This window comes from Ammospiza caudacuta, chromosome 1, assembly GCF_027887145.1.
Source record: "Ammospiza caudacuta isolate bAmmCau1 chromosome 1, bAmmCau1.pri, whole genome shotgun sequence".
Lineage (NCBI taxonomy): Eukaryota > Metazoa > Chordata > Aves > Passeriformes > Passerellidae > Ammospiza > Ammospiza caudacuta.
This window is the reverse complement of record NC_080593.1, coordinates 20501119-20520295: the sequence shown is the minus strand read 5'-3', so window position 1 is coordinate 20520295 and position 19177 is coordinate 20501119. Positions and strand designations below refer to the sequence as shown.

The 19177-nt window shown below is 37.7% G+C and overlaps 2 protein-coding genes across 8 annotated transcripts in view; one reads left to right on the top strand and one right to left on the bottom strand.

Annotated features, from left to right (window-relative positions):
* Nucleotides 1-18038, top strand: part of CACNB2 (calcium voltage-gated channel auxiliary subunit beta 2) — a 112039-nt gene extending 94001 nt beyond the window's left edge. For all 3 annotated transcript variants that reach the window (XM_058811184.1, XM_058811195.1, XM_058811176.1), the window contains exons 10-13: nt 2794-2945; nt 3695-3790; nt 5050-5235; nt 9880-18038. In XM_058811184.1, coding sequence (XP_058667167.1) covers nt 2794-2945; nt 3695-3790; nt 5050-5235; nt 9880-10368 — 923 coding nt within the window. In that variant the 3' untranslated portion in view covers nt 10369-18038. The remainder of the gene's footprint in view (nt 1-2793; nt 2946-3694; nt 3791-5049; nt 5236-9879) is intronic.
* The window catches only part of NSUN6 (NOP2/Sun RNA methyltransferase 6), a 22157-nt gene continuing 19648 nt past the window's right edge, over nt 16669-19177 (bottom strand). For all 5 annotated transcript variants that reach the window (XM_058811208.1, XM_058811235.1, XM_058811218.1 and 2 more), the window contains one exon: nt 16669-18259. In XM_058811208.1, the coding sequence (XP_058667191.1) occupies nt 18047-18259 (213 nt within the window). In that variant the 3' untranslated portion in view covers nt 16669-18046. The remainder of the gene's footprint in view (nt 18260-19177) is intronic.

The window sequence follows — 19177 nt, the reverse complement described above, 5'->3', positions numbered from 1 at the left end:
GGAGGTGGAAAAATTGTAGAGCTATTACTGTGCTGCTTTGAAGATACCCTACTGTCACTGTTCTCAGCTCCCTATTTTAACTAGCAGTGACATTTGTGTTACTATCCCCACATGACTTTTTGAGTTATTTGCTTAATTTGGGCAAAAGTCTGAGAGATTATTCGTGTTGAATGTCTTGTTGAGAAGGAGTTTTTGCAGGTAGAGAATTTGGGTTTTGAGATATTTCTAAAGAAAAATGAAAACCAAAGCAGTAGCAGTGGATAAAGCCTTTGTCATCTAAAAAGAGAAGCTAATATTATGTAAGTAATTGCAACAGTCTTGCAAAGTTGGAATTCAAAGAAGATTTCAAGCAAAGTGAAAGTTTTTCCAGAAGCTGAAGAAGTGCTCTAAGGAACAGGAGATCAGGACCTCTTCAGCCATGCCTGTGGCATTTTCCCCATCCATTCCTGACTGAAGAGGTAGAGGCACATGTATTAGTTCACCAGTCATGCAGTGGAGTTCATTGAACTTTTGTCTTATACTGAAGTTAAGAAAAGTAGGTGCTGAAATACATTTTAATTGACAAAAAAGATCTTTCTTCATCTTCAGGCTTAGGTGGAAATGATTGGTTCACAGGACCATAGTTACCTGCAGTTATTGCCCTGGGAGTGTTTCACAATAGAACATACCCTGAGATAAATTCTGCCCTGGCAGAGGTGTTTCAAAAAGTATAGCAGGAAATCTAGTCCACAGAGATGTGTTCTCTACTGACAGAAAAGTGCTGCAAGCAATGTAGAACATACTGCTTCCTCAGACCAAATTATAATACAATGGCATAGAGACAGATTTTACTGGTTATAAATTGTCTTGAACAAGAGTTTTTTGGCAGTCTGGACTGGTCTTAAAATGATACATTAACTAATATTGTTATAGTGACTGAAGTGTTGAGCCTGGTTTGAAATTGCAGGAAAGCCATCTAAACTCATCAACAGAACAGCGAGACAAATTATCTCTGATATGTTTATTCTAATTGTCATTTGATAGATTATTGACTATCTTCTACTAAAACTCTGAGACAGTGGTATTCAGTGATTTCAGCAGTATCTCTATGCAACAAAGTTGTAGAAAATGTAATTGTGAATGTGGCAAGACCCATCAGAAGTTCTGTCTTAAAAATGTGGTCCTAATTCAGACAGCAGTGGGACCACAGTGCTTTTATTGACCAGCAGCAGAGCATGCATCAATGTTTTCCACACCACACAGTGCACATCTCACAATGTTCACTGCTGTGAAAGACTGATTGCATGTGCTCACCCAGATCTGCAGATAATCACAAACAGTGGCAAGTGATCTCTAATTAATCCAAACTAAACTCCACCTCCTCCAATAAAGGATATCATATATAGATTTTCTGATGACCATTTAGATGTTATTTTGTTTATAAAATAACCATAGCAGTCACCTATTGATTTGAAACCAAAGTAATAGCTGGGACACCTTGCTCTCTCTTGGAAATTTTGCAACCTTTTTATAGTATCTGATTTATTCAATTGTTATTCTAAAATAGAAAAAATCAATCTCATCATATCTCTTGAAAGAGACCATTTAATGTAGAAAACTCCCTCTCTAGCCAGATCAGGTAGGTTGTGTTTTCAAGCAAAAGTTAAGCTTTTGCCAGCATAATATCTCAAAGGCCGATAATGTAATTTTAAGAAACTCTCTATTAAATTTTTGGTACCTCTTCATGACCTTTAAGTCTCTGTTGGTTATCTTCTAACATTTTCTTTGAATGGGCTAGATATCTAATCTGGTTTTGGTTCATGAAGCATGCACAACCTTTAAAGGGAAACCTGTATGAATTAATCTTATCTGGCCCAATGACTTTCTTTATAGACTTGCATAAATCACCCAGCTTCTCTAATTCCTCTGTGAAATCAGCCAATAGCAAGATCTGAGCAGGAAAATGTGATTTCATTTTAAAGATGATTTTGCTATTATAAGATGTAGTTTTGTTTCACTGGGGAATGAAGACAGTTTCTACACCACTTGAGAAGCGGATGCAGCCCATCTGTCTTGGAGAGGTTTGCCCTGGAAAGTACTGCCAGTCAGGGTGCCGACGAGCTGGGAGCATGACTATCAGAAGAAAAGATTATTTTCCTCTGGGAAAATCAGCTTTCCACAGCTTCTGGGATTGTTAGGAGGATACCATAGCATTACGTGGATTATTCAGTTATTTTCTCTTATAAAAGTGTTTTACACATAATAGACAAATTTTTAACATGGTACCATACTGAGGCCAGTAGAACAAAACCTGTTTTCCAAAGCTTTGATAAGTTGAAGTAAATGGGAAAACAGTGGTTTCTGCTGGTACAGTAATCAGTACTTCCTAAAGCCTATCTCAGGCACTCCAGCTTGAGCAAGCTGGTTACTGGGTAAGAGCGAAATCTGAGTTAATATTATTTATATGTAGCAGGTTTTTGGCATATTGCCGTTTGAACAGCAAGCAGTTGTACCCCTTTTTCTTATATACATGGTCTGGGGTCATGTCAGAAGGTGTTATCAGTATCTCTGGAGCCTGGAATAGCAGGAATGGGTGAGGCAGGGAGGCAGGCAGTGCCTGCAGGGGCAGCAAAGCGGGGGTGAAACGCCCTCATTAACGCTGCATTCATTACCCTGCTGTGCCAGGGATGGGCACGGGTATCAGCAACTCCTGCAGCCAGAGGAGGAGCAACACACCGGTCTGCTATATTGTCACATTCCTTAAAGCTAATCACCTCTTAGTATTTGCTCTAACTCTAATTTTCTGCTTTGCAGCTGAAGTTCAAAGTGAAATTGAACGGATCTTTGAATTGGCCAGGACACTGCAGTTGGTAGTGCTTGATGCTGATACCATTAATCACCCAGCTCAGCTGAGCAAAACCTCTCTGGCTCCCATTATAGTATACGTAAAGATTTCTTCTCCTAAGGTAAATATTTTAGATACCTTCATGTTCTTTCTGTTTTTCTGGGTTGGTTTTTTGGGGGGTTTTTTTGAGGTTTTTTTTTGCCTTAAATGCAAATATTCACATGTCCTCATTTAGGTTCAGAGCTATAGATTATCATTGCTTCTCTTTGGATAGCAAACCATTAATAATCAAAAAAGTATCCGAGCTCTAGTGTTAGCCAAAACCTATTTTGGAAAAGATGATGTAGCTCCAATGAGTTTTTTAGTTGGAATTGCAGTTTCAGTATCAACCACATAAGTAGTGCTCATGGTTTGTTAAATCAAAATAATGTGGAAATGAAAGAATGATTTTCACTGAATGAGTATCAGACTGATTGCTAAATTTTAATATCTGATAATATACTCTTTCAGTGTGTGTAAAAAAATGCACAGACTTTGTGAAGAGGCATTTGAAAGAGAAAGATGAATTTGTGAAAAGAGCACTTAGGAGATCAATTGAAAAAATTCAACTTAGAAATAAAACAAAACCAGAAGCAGCAGAAAAGAGGCAGGAGTGGAACTTTTTAGTGCTTTTAAAGGAAAGGAGATATTTGTATGTAAATGAAAATTAACACATCCTGGATGAGGGAACACAGGAAATGTTCTTGAAGCCAGCAAATGAAGAATTTGCTCTGCTCATGTGAGCAGTTTCAAAAGTAAACATTTTAAGTGGTTATACATGTATATTAAGTCTGAGTCTGCTCACTTTTTTTAATGTCTTATTTTTCACAGGTTTTACAGAGGTTGATAAAATCTCGAGGAAAATCTCAGGCCAAACACCTTAATGTTCAGATGGTAGCAGCTGATAAACTGGCACAGTGTCCTCCTGTGAGTTACTGTTAATTTATATCTTGTCTCTGAAAGGTGCCTTTCTTTTCAAGCACGAGGTTAATTACATAATTTCGGGATGTTTGCCCTCTTCTGGCCATGTTTAACTATTGCTTTTTGCATCACCTCCCGAGGTCTCAGGGCTCAGCTTTAGGGTGCAAGGGAAAAAGAGTTCTAGCCACAGCTAAGATGTGTGCTGGTACAGTCAGTGCTTCAGTAAACTGAACATCTCCTTTGCTTGCTAAGTTTTAGGGGATTATTGGTTGAAAAATGAGCCCTCTTAGTGACTGTCCTTTATCTCTGGTAGTTTAGAGCTCCTCTGGGGCATCTGTCAGCATGGCCCACCACTGCTAATGTTCTTGGTCAGGGTTTTGCCAAAGAGCTGAGTGGTACTGCTCAGCTGACAGCTCTGCAGTTCTTCTTCAGATGTGCACTGAAGCAAATTCTCTCAATTTCCACCTATAAAGTGGAGGTGATGGCACCCTAACTGTGTTTTAAACCTGGCATGCATTGCTGCCTGCACACTCAGCTGCCAAGAGTATGGTAGGGAAGCAGAAGATGGGAGTACAGTTCAGTTGCAGATATAATTTGCCATAGTTACGGAGCTGAGTGAAGGGAATGTCTTCATCTTTTAAGTTCAAGCATCTCAGTTAAGCAATGCTTAGGTCCCCAGGAAGTCAGTGAAGAATGCTGGAGACCTGCACAGGCCCTCAAAGCTGCCTTCTGCTCCCTGACCAGGGAGGAAATGGATAAAACTCACCTCCTAACTTTAGGAGACTAAAATTAGACTGTGTCACTAATCTCTTAGCTAATATTTGTATGACACTTGGAAACTGAATGATCTGTATTCTTATGGTTGTTAGTTATTGGTCTTAGTTTACCTTAGTTTTCTCTTAGTTATTCTACAAAGGGACTGAATCCCTTTCTTGCCATCCCATTTTTTTAAAAGTTAATATTTATCCCTTCTTTCTGTATATTTACAATTTGTTCAAGCTACTTCTTCCTGTCTTCTTTGACTGTTTGTGCATTACTATGTGGAAGTCACAAGCCCTTGCTTTAGGAAGTGTAATATTAGTCCTAGTTATGATTACCATCTTTTGTATCAACTGCATTCAGAAAAAAAGAAAAAAAGGTAAAATGTCTTAATACAAGCACTAAAGATGTGGTTAATTTTTAGATTATTGGAAAGCATGATCAGTGTCTCGAGCTGATCTCCCTTTACCTGGTGATCATTCTCACTAAAACCTTTTCTTTATCAGGAAATGTTTGATGTAATTCTTGATGAGAACCAGCTTGAAGATGCTTGTGAGCACCTTGCTGACTATCTGGAAGCCTACTGGAAGGCCACACATCCACCTAGCAGCAATCCTCCTAACCAGCTTCTCACTCGCACACTTGCAACAGCCACTCTTCCGATTAGCCCGGGTCCAAATATTAATTTACAGGTACAGTTCTTATGCCATCTCTTCTTTTTCTTCTGTCAATTTCTTCTCCTTCCAAAGCACAGAGTTAGGCTGATACTAGAATATGCTGAATATGTTTTCCTGTTATTGGTAGATTGAAAGCTTTTTCAGCAGATATTCACCCATCTTCAGTATAAAAGGCAAATGCAAGCACGTTACTGTTATTGCTATTGTATTCATCGTAGCATGTGTTTGTGTGTTGACTGGGCTGGTTTTGATTCCAAGGACTAAGCTGGCCTGACTGAAAACATATGCTGATGTGAAATTGAATACTTCAGGTTTTATTGTGCCCAGGACACTGCTGTGCCAGTAATATGTGTACCAGCCACAAGCATTTTTATAGCTGGCCATGTGTAATCCAATCAGAGAAATAAAACTAGACTAAGACTGTGCACATTTCCAGCCTCTGGTAGCTTCCTGACTGATGGGCACACTGTGGCTAATAGGCAAATCCTGGCCCCAGAGGCCCTGCATGACAAACTGGGTTATGTACAGGGCAGATCCACAAATGTCTGAGAGAAATCTGTGCCAATCTTCCCACAGGCTGTAGAGTTGTAGAGGTTGAGGATTACTGACTGTATTAGTAAAGACTCAAGGTCAAAGTGGCCCTTCCAGTGTTTCGTTTTTTCTTTTATTTACTGGCCATTGCTGTGACAAGTAGACTTCCTTGAAGCCAAACTCTTATGTCAAATCCAAGTCCCACATTGTGCAGAAAGACCTTGAGAGAGGCTCTGTGTTCTGAACAGTGAGCACACTCTCCAGTGAGCTGGCAAAAGCAGGCTTTATTCCTGCCTCTGCAATGATGTGCCTGTTGATATGGGCATATTATGTCCCCTCTCTTCTCCTTTGAATTCTGGTTTGTATCATTTTATTGAGGTGTTCAGCATAAGGAGATGCTGTCCTTTGGGTATGTGTTGCATGATATGAAATGAAGTGTTTAAACTACTTCACTCCTTCATTAGAAGTAGTGAGTGACTCCTTGAGGCTGAGAAGTACACAGAGGGGGATAAAATAGATCTGTCCCAGATCAAATAAAGGCTTACTACATTAAATTTCTACGTAAGTTCAATATATGCCCATAAATTACATACATGTGCAAGTTATAATTCATAACTTTGGCTAAGAAAAACACTTCCTTTTAGAAAATCAAAGGAAAACAATGCATCTGCACCCAAGTTCAAATGCAAATAGTTGTGCTCTTTTTTAATGGTTTTGCAAAACAAGTTTTTGTGTCAAATAATTTATTCCCCATTAGAAAACCACAGACTTGACAGGTTTGTTCTTTAACAAGAAAAATTTCTTTAGCCATCTTGAAGGGTATCTCCTTCCCTTGCTTTCAGATACAGTTGCAGGAAAAGAAACTGTAAGCTATAGCTCATTTCTGCCTTTTTTTCTGTCCTCAGAGCTGAAACACCTTGAAAAAATTGTGAGCTGGAAGAATTTCTGAGTATGAAATTCAGTATTGTTGTGTGCAGCCTTGCTAGATAAACTTTCTTTGCTTTGTAAACTTCTAAATTATTTTGCTCAAGTGTTTTCATGCATTTTGAGTGTGGATTTATAGCTCACATATTCTATTAACCACATTCTCTGGAGGAATTATGCAGAGTTTTAATAACACTTTTCTGAATGCTGTGCTGTCTGCTTACAAACTAACAGATTTTTATTTTAAGGACTAAAAATGAGGATGTATTTGCAGTTTCAAAGTTTGTTTGTAGCTCTACTAGTACAGCAGTGTGAATCAACAGGGATCCCTTATTGAACATAAAACTTTTCTGTTCCTTTGATTTCATTTTCCTACAATACATCTTCAGCTGACATCTCAAACCTGAGCTTGTCATTTCCTTAGCACAGATTGGGTCTGTTTTTTAATGATGGTGGCTGAAGCCATTATTTCAACAGTGTTAAGACCCTGTATTTAGAGAATTTAAAGTCTCTGCCTGTGCTGTTTTTCTGGACTGCTCTACAGGGAAAAGCCACCAGTTGTTTGGTCTGGGGGAGCCACGATTGCACTGCAGAGCATTGGAGTCATCCCCCCCTGGGGCCAATGCAGTGCCTCTTTGCCATGAAACATATTTTGGGTTTGTGGTTTTTAAGTCCCCAGTGTGCATTGTGAGGAGGGATTTGTGTTGCCAGCTGCCAGAGGGGCATTTTTACAGCATGAAGCTGCCTGTGTGCATTGCATGGTGCTTGAAGGCGTGAGGCGTCCTGGGATGGTTTGAAATTAAATAGGCAAAGACCTCGTGTCTGTCTGAGGAGGAGCTTCACAACAAAATTGTATGGAAATAGTTGGAAATAACTCCAAAAGGTCTGGATCCACCTTACACACATATGGTGCAGGTGATCAGGGACCACTGGAAATAAGGAACAAGGCAAATTCACTCAGTGGACAAAGGCTTCTCTGTCCTCTTTCAATGCTGTATTAACTTCTTTCCAAGAGCCCCTACTTCTTTGTAAGTACAAACTGAGTACTGAAATAGGATTATCTCAAACTTTTTCTATTTTAGACAAAAAACCTTATGAAATCAGGCCATAAAAATCCAGCACTGAAGAATCTATTCCAAATCAGAGCCCAAACGTGGTTATGAACCAAAAAGCCGGACTCTAATCCAAATTCAGACATTACCTGTTCAGTGTCCCTGTAATATTTAATGGAAGTTACTGTCAATGAATTTGCCCATAAATCCCAACAGCCCTAACACTATTCTGAAATTGCAGCTATTGGTTCTAAATTTAATCATTGTTTTTTCATGTGCTCATCATAGCACAGAAGATGCATCTGAGCTTGTAAGAGCAGCAGTGTTTCCAATGCAGGTTCAAATTTTGCGTTTGTTCTCAGACCACAGCACTGACAGATTTTATTAGTCATGATTATGTATAGGTAATGCCTTTGACTACATGAGAGCTATAGGGTTTCACATGTGTACTATATTTATGTGCCTTAAAGTCAGTCATGGTGATGAACTGATGAAAGTTGTGTTTACACATGCAAAGCAGGCATGTTTCTGCTTTGGACTTTTTTGTTTTTCTCTTCATTTCATTTACAATTCACCTCCATTGAGTCATTTCATTTCACCTTGAACAGATCTATTCATGTTTACAATTATTATATTCCCCTCTGGTAAATCAGAATCATCTTGAGAATCACAAAAGCAAGAACAAATAAGAAATTCTGTTGCTATTCCTATTACCTTGTTCTCATCTATGCCATTTGTTTCAAATTAGAAACCCAGCTCGTCTCTCAGATGTTTGCATAATAAAATGTTGTCTTAGAAAATTGGGATTTGTCAAATTTACCAAGTTTCTGATTTGAAATATGCTGCTTTTTATAAGTTTCTGATTAAATACAGATTATTTTCCTTTTCAATTTCCTGTGATTTTACTTTTTGGGTTGCTAGGAAACCCATCTGCCAGGATCTGTGGCTGAAGGACAAAATTTCCTCCTTCCCCTAGCTCTTTTCCACAAAATAGAAAGACAGAAAGAAGATATGTCCATGAACTGCCATGGGGGCAATCCTTATTTTTAGACAACTCTGAACATAAAAGGGCAAACTTAAGACTAACTTTGGTATTCAAAACAGTCTCACAAACAAATGCCTGTATAACTCTGGTGAAATCTACATTAATTTTGTGGCAGCAGAGATGATTTTGTCTTGACATTCTTCATCTGATGTGAGAAGCATAATTCAATTTCAATATTACTGTTAAAACTTTTGCAATTAAGCCTGAAAAGTCCTTAGCTGCAGCTTGGCAATAAAAGCAGGTTAATGTAATGAAATCCCCAAATGAGGTAAATAATGTCACTTGTTCATTTTGCAGTGATTTCAAAGCATTTATGCGGGTGAAGAGTAGGTTTATTGCCTGGTAATTTTTATTTCGGTCTTTTAATAGCAGTGGTGTGTTAGGAAGTTTTCTATGTGATAATATCACTCTCCTCCTGCTTTTCTTGGCAATGGGCTGTATTCTCAAGCTCTTAAAATTATGAGATCAGTGTTTAATTTTTCGTTACCAAGAAGAAATGAAATTATTGCGGAGAAAACAGAAGGTCAGTGATACTATTAGTATCATAATACAAACTTTATTCATACCAGATTCAATTGCATTTTTTTTCCTTAAAAAAAAACTCCTCTATAAGAACCAAGGTTTTGTACTTTGGTTCTTTGCTGGAATCCACCGCCTTAGCCCTCTAAAATCACTTTCCCATAGCAGCTGTTGCCAGACACGCATCTGTAAACTCTCAACTGATATATGCCCTCTCCTGGCACGATATCTCCTTTCAATTTTTCTGCAGTTTGTCCTGTTTCTGCATGCTCTCTTTTTCTTTGGAGGGTGGTGACAATGATTGCTAACTGGAGTAGTCAGAAACATCACAAGAAATGAGAAAGTGCCACAGAATAACCCAAGTGTCGCCCTAAATTCTGATGCGAGAAAAAAGAATTGTTTGTATTATAATACTGAATTTTCAGTAAAAGTGGATTACTAATGGTTTCTTTCCTAGTTTAGATTCAAAGTGGATTGTTCTGTACTTGAAATTTTATTGGTTTCATGGTACTTTCTAGTTGAATTTGGTATTGGGGGAAGCTTTTCAATGTGTGTACCTCATGACCTCACTGCTGGTTCTGGTAGCAGGGCTCTCAAGGAGACCAGAGGAATGACCATGCGGTCCCTGAGCGCAGTGGTTCCCACATTGAGGAGGAGGCACGGGTGGAACCCATCAAGAAATCCCAGCACCGCTCCTCCTCCAGCCAGCACCACAACCATCGCAGTGGTGGCAGAGGCCTTCACAGGCAGGAAACTTTTGACTCAGAAACACAAGACAGCAGAGATTCAGCGTACGTAGAGCCAAAGGAGGACTACTCACATGAGCACGGTGACCACTATGATTCTCACAGGGATCATAATCACAGAGACGAGTCCCATGGGATCAGTGAACACAGACACAGAGAGTCCCGGCACCGCTCAAAGGAGAGGGACCGCGAGCAGGACCACAACGAATGCAACAAACAGCGCAGCCGCCATAAATCAAGGGACCAATATTGTGACAAGGATGGGGAAGTGATACAGAAAAAACGTAACGATGCAGGAGAGTGGAACAGGGATGTTTACATCCGTCAGTAACTTTTGCCTCTGGCAGTCTTGTGTTTCTTTGAAGTCTTGTAACAATGCCCCTTGAAAATATCTTGGGTTCTTCTTTGCAGAACATATGGTATCCTTCTGTATGCTGATTTGTATTGCTGTTGCTTGCATAGCAATAGCATGAAATAGAATATTCATATACTTATTTTTTTGGTTAGTGCTATATGAATTAGTGTAGTACAACTGAAGAGTTCCTGATGTTGTACTATGACATTTTTCAAGCTGTTTTTGGTAGCTGCCACTTGAACAATATCTGTTGCCATCAAGGTGTTGTTAGTGTTTTTTTAAAAAAAAGGTACATTTGATGTTTAATAACTTCCCATGTATTCAGCAAGCCAGGATCAGCACATAAAAAAATATAAAACTTTTTGTCTGCTCTGATTTTTAATTTGTATGCACTTGATTTTGCATATTGATTTAAGCACCACTCTGTTGCTTGTACCTCTGGTGGTCTCCGTATGAAGACAGAATTCAGTCTTGCCTTACACACAGGGGATCATGGAGTCAAAATCTATTTTCTATGTATTGGTACTGTGTACTGTATATACAGTTTATAAATGTTATTTCTGCAGACACCTTCTTACTATATAAGTTTGATCACACTGTTTTAGAGTCCTAATGCCAAGTCAGCAGATTTGCTTTTGAATTACTGGCAACTGGAACTAGCCTCACTTAGGAAATCTGTAACAGTGTTCAATCTAAATACTTTTTCTTCTGTAGCAGAAAGCTTATACTTATTGTAAATATGGATGAGTGCTTGAGATAAAGGGTGTAACTCTTATACCTTACGCTGTCCTTGCAAACCAAATTTTGCATTTTAAAGTTATGGAAATGTTAATGAACTTACTGCTATAAATTATTCTTCTTTGTTCAGGTCACAATATTGCAATGGGCACAGCTTAATTTTTGTTCTACTGTCAGCAAACAGAGCACACATGTTGGAGGTGTGTATGTGAGTGGGTGGGTGGTGGATTGACGTTCGTGTGCGTGTGCACGTTAGGCAGCAAACTGTGAGAATCTACTGAAGAAAACAAAGGTTACTCAAAAGCCCAAAAAGTCTATTTCTACATTCTGTCTCTTAATTTAAAAATCCAAATTGCATTCAGGGAATATGAGGGAATTTACTGACCCAGGTAATTGGGAAAGCATAAATCTGCTGGCTCTTTGTTGAGATTCAGGAGAGTAAAAACAGGCAAATGTTACTGTGAGTTTCACTGGAAATGTAAAATCTTTGTGTTTTAGAGTATTTGTTTTAGTAAGAAAAGTTTACACAGCTTGTGGAGGGTTATTTTGTTGGAAAATAAATTTTTGTAGCTTCTCCACTTTTTCTACACTTGCCAATTCTCTGCATTCCCACTCTGCAGCCAGCTCACTGCTTTTCCTTCACCAAAGCTGTTGTGCTGCTGATGAGAGCATAGAAAAATGACTGTGACTCTGTTAGGAACTTTCTAGAGAAAATGCATTGAAATGGAAGGGAGTGAACACAGTTTGTTTTGCACTGAACGCCTGTTGCACTGGTAAGTGGGGGGAAATTCTCTATTATTTTTGACTCCAGGTTCCATACCCTTGCCTAGTGTAAAAGCTGTTCTGCATCACATGTAGTCTTTGTAGTACTTGTATTAATGAAATACTTTTTGTATTTCCCTGTAAATAGCACATTATATAAAGACTGTAGTGTGTTAATAATTAGTTTAGCTGGAAATTCTTTTTATTTATTATTTCAATTCTGGGAATATCAGCATTGCCTGATTTTGAATATCATTTTAGTGAAATGGATAAGATATATGGCAGGTGCATGCTTTCTCCAGTCTCCTAGCCCAGCATCCAAGAAACTCGCTTAAACATTCTCTGCCCTTCCTCTCCTACCCCTCTCCCTGGTGCTTTATAAGCATTTTTACAACAAGCTAAGAGTGGGAAATTCTGCTGTCAGTTATCTGGCCATTCCTCCCAGTGCTGCTGACTGTTGTGGTTATTCAAGGGTAGGTTTTGGCTCAAAGCATGAACTGTGGGGAACACAAGAAAAAAGGTTATTTTTCTAGAAATAAAATTCTCATCATATTCTAAACATCACTAAATGGCTTTGTAGAGAAAGGAAGAATAGGTAAGTAGATCTGTTGTATTACTAAATGGATATAGAAGAGTACATAGACTGGTTTTTGATACAAGAGAATTTTCAGGGTATCTGTAAAAAATTCCATCAAAGGACTGTTGTTTGAATCATATCAGATCACATGTAAGTGAGAAGAAAATTATATTGTCTTGCTCTGTATAGCCTGGCTTTAGCTAATTTACCAGCTGCAGTAAATGGTGTTGCTCCCTGCAACTCGTGACAACTATGTCGTCTAAGAAGTGATTCCACTTCATTACCTTGAATATTTTGTTCTTTTTTTTTTTTTGTTGGGTTTTTGGTTGGGTGTGGGGTTTTTTGCTTTGTTTGTTTGGTGTTTTTTTTACTTTTGCTCCAGAGAGTGTTTATTTTTCAGCTTTCTTAAAGTATTTTTTAAGGAATGTTTGGCAGAATTTCAAAGCACTGAGTAGTATATGAAAACTATGGCATAGGCAGTTTGTGTATAGACAAATAAATGAGAAAATAAAGAGCATAGTCCAAGCTCTAGTATTTAAGTATGGCCTATATATTGATTCATGGAGTATAAACATTAAAAAAAAAAAAGACAAATCCAAATCCAACTGGTTCATAGAATTGTGTTTTATATAGTGCTGCTATTTATGTATAGACAACATACTACCAAACACTTGTATTTCTTAGGCAGACTCACTGAATAGATTTTATTAGCTGAGATACTTTTTTTCAGTTTCTGTTTTAAGAGTGACAAATCATTTGTAATGTGAGCTTGTACTACATATATTGCACAATACCACCTGCCTGCTGAGCACTACTTTGAAAAGCACTTTAACAGAGTTATGTCAATAAGAAGCTTTAAAAATACTCCAAGTGGAGGACATATCAAAGATTATTGTGATGAAATGTCTTTGCAGAGTTTTGCCATTAGAAGGTCTAATATTGGTTGCATTAGGATACTAATGAGTTCATACTTCTGTATCTGGTTTCAGGGGTTTTGAATCTGAGAAATGGTAGAGGTCCCAGTGAGCTCCAGAGTCTTATGGATGTGTGGTACAAAACAACCTGTAAAATTTCCGTTCAGATGAACTAAAAAGATAATAAAACCAGAGAAACAGAAGGAAAGGGAGGAAGATAAAATAGTTAAGTGATATGTATGTCTTGGCAGCTCAACTCTGTATTTTTCTAAAGAATTTCAGTATATGGAAGAAATGGGATGCGTTTCAAGATCTGCATGTATATGTTAGATGTTAACCTTATTTTTATGTGTTTTTTCAAGTGACTGTACATCAGTGCTGAGTAGCCTTAGTCTATCCTTTACCAGTTGTCTAGTGTCACAGAGATGTCATGGAAGAAGGAATTCTCTTCCAGAGGGACTGGAAAGAGATGACAGTAAAAGTCTCCAGACCTGCTAAGGGACAGGACAGTAGGGACAAATAAGCAAACAGGTTTGTGCACAAAGGCAGCATCAGTATGAATTATACACTGAAAACACTATTTTTACTAAATTGATCTATAAATTACTGCCTAGAATTTAAAGAATTCTTCTAGAATGCTCATGAATTCATTCTGTATCTGGCATCAAGAGTTCAGAATTTGAACAGTTCCATAGTTTTTGCTTCTCAAGGAATAAAGTTAAATACATAGTTTCTCGTAAGGCTCTGGACTTGTACAACAAAGATCAGTTTTAAAGCCACAAAGAGTTTCAGAGGAGCACCTCTTTTCACAGTAATCTGTATACTCTTAACCTATAGCCCTTATCATAAATGGAGGCTAAGGAAATGAAATTGCACTCACTGAACCCTGAATTAAGGGAGAAGCCCATTTTTACTTCTCCCTGCATACCTGGTTACTGTACACGCAGCTCCTGCCCAGATCTAATACACTGCCCCTTAATACTTTGTCTTTTATGAATCTGTTGGCAATTACCATTTTGAAGCTCTGTTGGTTTGTAAAGTCATGCTCAGGTTCTGGGACACCTGCAAAGGTTTTAATGGAGTCCATTATCATTCCCTCAGCTGGAATGAAGTGAGTGGTCTGACTGCTTTTAATCAGTGGATGTTCAAAGGAAAAGAGCTGGTGTAAACCACCTCCTGTGTTTGTTAGTTACTAAAGCCTCTTCAAAAGGTATTTTGATTTGTGGTTACATTTGACCTCTGATTGCTTTAAAACATCAGGCTGAAAGCTGTTTTCCAAATGTTTTTGACTTTCATTTTATTCCATCCATAAATATCAAGCACATTGCAAAAATCTTTATTACAAGGTCTGAACAGAGAAATTATTTTTCAGAGGGTAATATAACATTTCTGGTGTACATTTACTTATATTTATTACTTCATTGCAGATCTTTCACCAAAATTTTAGTTCTTCTACCATCTGTAAGATATGTGGATGCCATTTTTACTGTGAATGTTTTTAATCAAATGTTATTCAATCAATTTTATTGCTTGGCAATTTGTCTGTAATTTATTTCCCCACTTTTATATAACAAACTATTACATATGAGCTTACAGTAGTTTTATAGACAGTGTCTTTTTATAACTTACCACCCTAGAAATGTATTCCTACGCAGCCCCAGAAAAGGTTTCTATCAGATATAATAGAGATTAAGCAGGTTCTTTTAACTCATCCATATTCTCATTTCTTCCTTTATTCTTGCCACTTTTATCTGTCATGCATACCTACTCTGCAATGAATTCTAGCGGTACAAAATTGAATTTTCTCATAAATTTCTTATTCATGAACAATCAAACATAAAACCAAGGTTCTTTATATTTTAAACTACCCACTCTAAAGTAATTTCTTGATTGATCACCCTCACTAGCCCATTCCTTAAAAAGCATATGAAATCCAGTGATCAAAAAAACTGGTGCAATCCATGGCATTGAAACAAGAAAAAGCTGTATTATAATTTCATAATATATGAGGCTGCCTATTTTAGAATCTTTCTACTGACCAAGATAAGATATTTAGATTTGGCACTATTACTAATCATTATTTCTGCAAATAGAGAAAACTACTTTTCCAACTTTCTTAATGACAGGATCTGATTGCATGCCTAATCTATCTATTTTGTAGGTTTAATCTTTCATTATAATGACAATAAATTTTTAAATTTAATATATAAATATCTCATATATATATTAAAATATATATATAAATATATTTTATTGTGCTTGCACAATGATTCAGTGTGTAAAGATTATCAGAAAAGTAATCATATGATAAGTTTAGAACATATATACACCATCCATCAGAACTGTCAATGAGAAAGTATTTCTACCACTTCTGAAGTCACAGTAAGATTGGAATAGAAAAAAAAAAGGGCATCCATCCAACTTTATTCATCTAATTTAGCCACACCTGTAGTGAGAGAAAGGATGCTGGCTCCTTCAAGGGCTGGTGAATCTTAACTGAGTTTCTGTTCTGACCTGCCTGACGAAGTCACTCCCCTGTTCCCATCAGGGACAGGGCCCTTGGCAAACAGCTCAGCCAATCCCTTCACTATGCTGAGCGCTCTTCTAACGCTCCCAGCTGACTTTGCAGAAACAACCTTAATAACTGAAGTTCATGTATCAGTAACGTTTTCAGGTGAAGTCTGCTCTGCAATTGCACTGGAATTAACTAAAAGTTATGTTTTCTTCCCATCCCCAAGAAACTTCTCCTATAATATCAAGTGAGGTCACTTCCTTAAAATGCCAATCATCCAAACCTAAAGGAAGCGGGAGATGTCTCAACAAATATTCCACTAAAAATTCCGCAATCTTAATTCTTTCAAATTCAGCATTGCACAAATCCTGCTACTGAAACTGGAGGTAAAGTTCCTTACTTTATATGAATACGCAGACTTCAGTATATAGTTTATGTGTGCTGATTAATGTTTACAAAATTTCTATAATCTGCAAAAAAGAAAATGCTTTTTTACTAGCACTGAGTTAAAGATTTCAACACGTTCCTACGATAAAAGATTCATCCCTTTTGTTCCCAGGTAATCGTTTTCACCATATTTAGACTAGAAAGATTATAGTATGAACTTACATGACTCTAAATAGGATATCTCACCTACTACTGATGAAATAAAATTACTTTAAATTTTCTTTAGACATGGTGTGTTTAATGGCAAGGAATGACCAACAAGAATTCCATTTTCCTATTCTGCTAGGATAGGCCTTACAGAGGATTCACTTGTCAACCTTGGCAGGTCAGAAGAAACATTTTGTTTTTATTCAAGAGCAGTAGAAAACAGTGTATCAAAACATTTATGAAAAATATAAGTAAACAACCAGACTACCGAGAAAGAGAATTGTATAGATGGTTTTGATTGTGAGCAAATACAAAACACACTTCTTACAGTAGAAAGACAAATGATAAAAGAACTATTGCTCTTTTTTAATCCAACCAAATAATTATGTGTGAAAAGACAGACTTTTTCAGATAATGCTTTTTAAAACTGGAAATTGATCGAGAGAGAGGAAAACACCAAACACACACAGATGTCAGTTTCTGTTGTTCCTTGTCCTTAGCTTTCCTTCTTTAGTGCTATTGTCAGTTCCAGCAGCACTGAGAATACTGTTCAAACTGGAACTGAAGCAGAATTTTCAAATTCATCTAACATCTTTTAAGAAATTCAGATTATTTAAACTTTGAGCAATGTAGTAAGGCAGTTTTCATTAGCATGCTTCCCCAGTTTCAATTTTCATGATTTTAGCTGGTGATGCTTTCTGACCAATAAAGAGTTAATATCCTTAGTTGTCTGAAAGGTGATTTGCAACATTTCAGATGGTATTACGCATTGTTTTCTGTCTTTTGATATATTAATCATAACTGTAGCCCCTTCTGTTACAAATGTTTGATTTTAAAACTGTCACTTGTCAGCCAGTCCAATAGGCTATTTCAGAACCAATACAGTTTATGCATGGGAAGTTTGATGTTGAAACAATATTTATTTACATTCCCAGAGTGAGATGGTTTAATATATTCATGCTGCTATAAAAGACATGCTACAAAGCCTAATCGTATTTTGTGTATATACTATGTGTACAGAGAATCTTGCTTGTATTAAAATAAAAGAGAAATGAGGTTCTAAGTATCAATTTATAAAACAGTTCTTTGTAAAATGTTGCAGTGTTTTGAGAAGCACTATTTAAGGAAACTAACTACTGGTAAACCTCCACAGAAACTACCCTTTCCGAAAGTCATTGTAATAGTTTCCATATGTTTTTTTTATGTTTGCATTTTGTAAAGTAACTTACATCCCCTTCCTACGCTTGCTGCAGCAGATAAGGGGAAACCAGAGCAGGCAGCAGTATGAGTGAACATAGCTGTCATTCAGGCACTGACCTGCTGTAAATACAAAAGCAGAGGGAGACTTAAATGATACTGCCCTTCCCCCAGCCATGACTTTTCTGCTGCAACCTGTGGCTCTTTCCCATCAGAACAGCTGGCAGATTTTAGTGCTGCCATAGCAACCCTGCCGTCAGCCCGTTGGCTTGGTAACACTGCAGCAGGAAGAAAGGCGCTTCACGTCTGAACTGTTCTTAGACTCACTGAGGTATTTTTTCAGGTTGCATTCCCAAATCCTTATTTACTGTTCAATTTAATAAATTTTGCAATGAAAAATCCTATACAGTCTTTATTTGCCAAAGAAATCAGGTCATCTTCTCTAGAATCTTGCAAAGAATTAATATCCATTCCTTGCAATGTCACAGCAGATGGATCAAATCTCTGGAGCAGCTTCAACTGATCAAGTGATAGTCCAGCTCCCTTCATGCCTTCTCCTCCAATGTGAGGTTCCTGTTCAAGTAACAAAGAAAAGCAAATTATTGCATCTCTGAAGTTCCTAAATGCCCTAAAATGTATTCTGCTGGGGACAGCCAGAGCTACTGAACAATTAACATGGACAAGCTATGCTTGTATTTCTCACACCAGAAGATCCAGAAGTAATGTGGCTTCTTTTCTTGCCTTCATCTGGCCAATATTATTTAAACATACATACAAGAGTTATACAAGATATATACAAGTATTTTGAGGAGGGGGTGATGCCCCTCATCCACTTTATCTCTGTAGTTTAGAGCACTTTTTGAGGATAGGTGCACAGGTCTAAAAGAATTCCTTACTCCAAGGGCTGAAACATCCCAAGAAAGCTGTTCCCACCAGCCAGCCAGTCTAAAGGGTTTAGGTTGCCACTTCTAAATGATTCAGCACTTCTGTGTACGGACTTAACAGCTATGAGTTAAGTCAAAAAAAGTGAGTCCTTAGCCCATTACCACTAACAGCAGCAGAATTCCAGAGACAGCTAGGTTGGAAAAGAGCTTGGAAATCATCAAGTCCAACCTATGACCTAACACCATCCTGTTTACTGTACCATGGCACCAACTGCAATCCAGTCTTCCCTTAAACACCCACAGGGACTGTGACTCCACCACCTCCCTGGGCAGCCCATTCCAACACTCAATCACTCTTTTTGTGAAGAACTTCTTCTTACTGTCCAACCTAAAATAGTGGGATTCTTCACGGTAAAAACTTCAAGTGGACAGACTTAAAGCCCCAGTCCTGAATATTTTACTGCCTGAAGAGGCATCATTTTGGCAGATGATGCAGCAAAAAATATAACCTTAGAGTTTTCTAGTCACTTAAGACTAACAGGTAAATAGGACTACTGTTACATGTGCCTGTCTATGAGGCAGAGAAAAAGAGGAAGAATCAATTTCA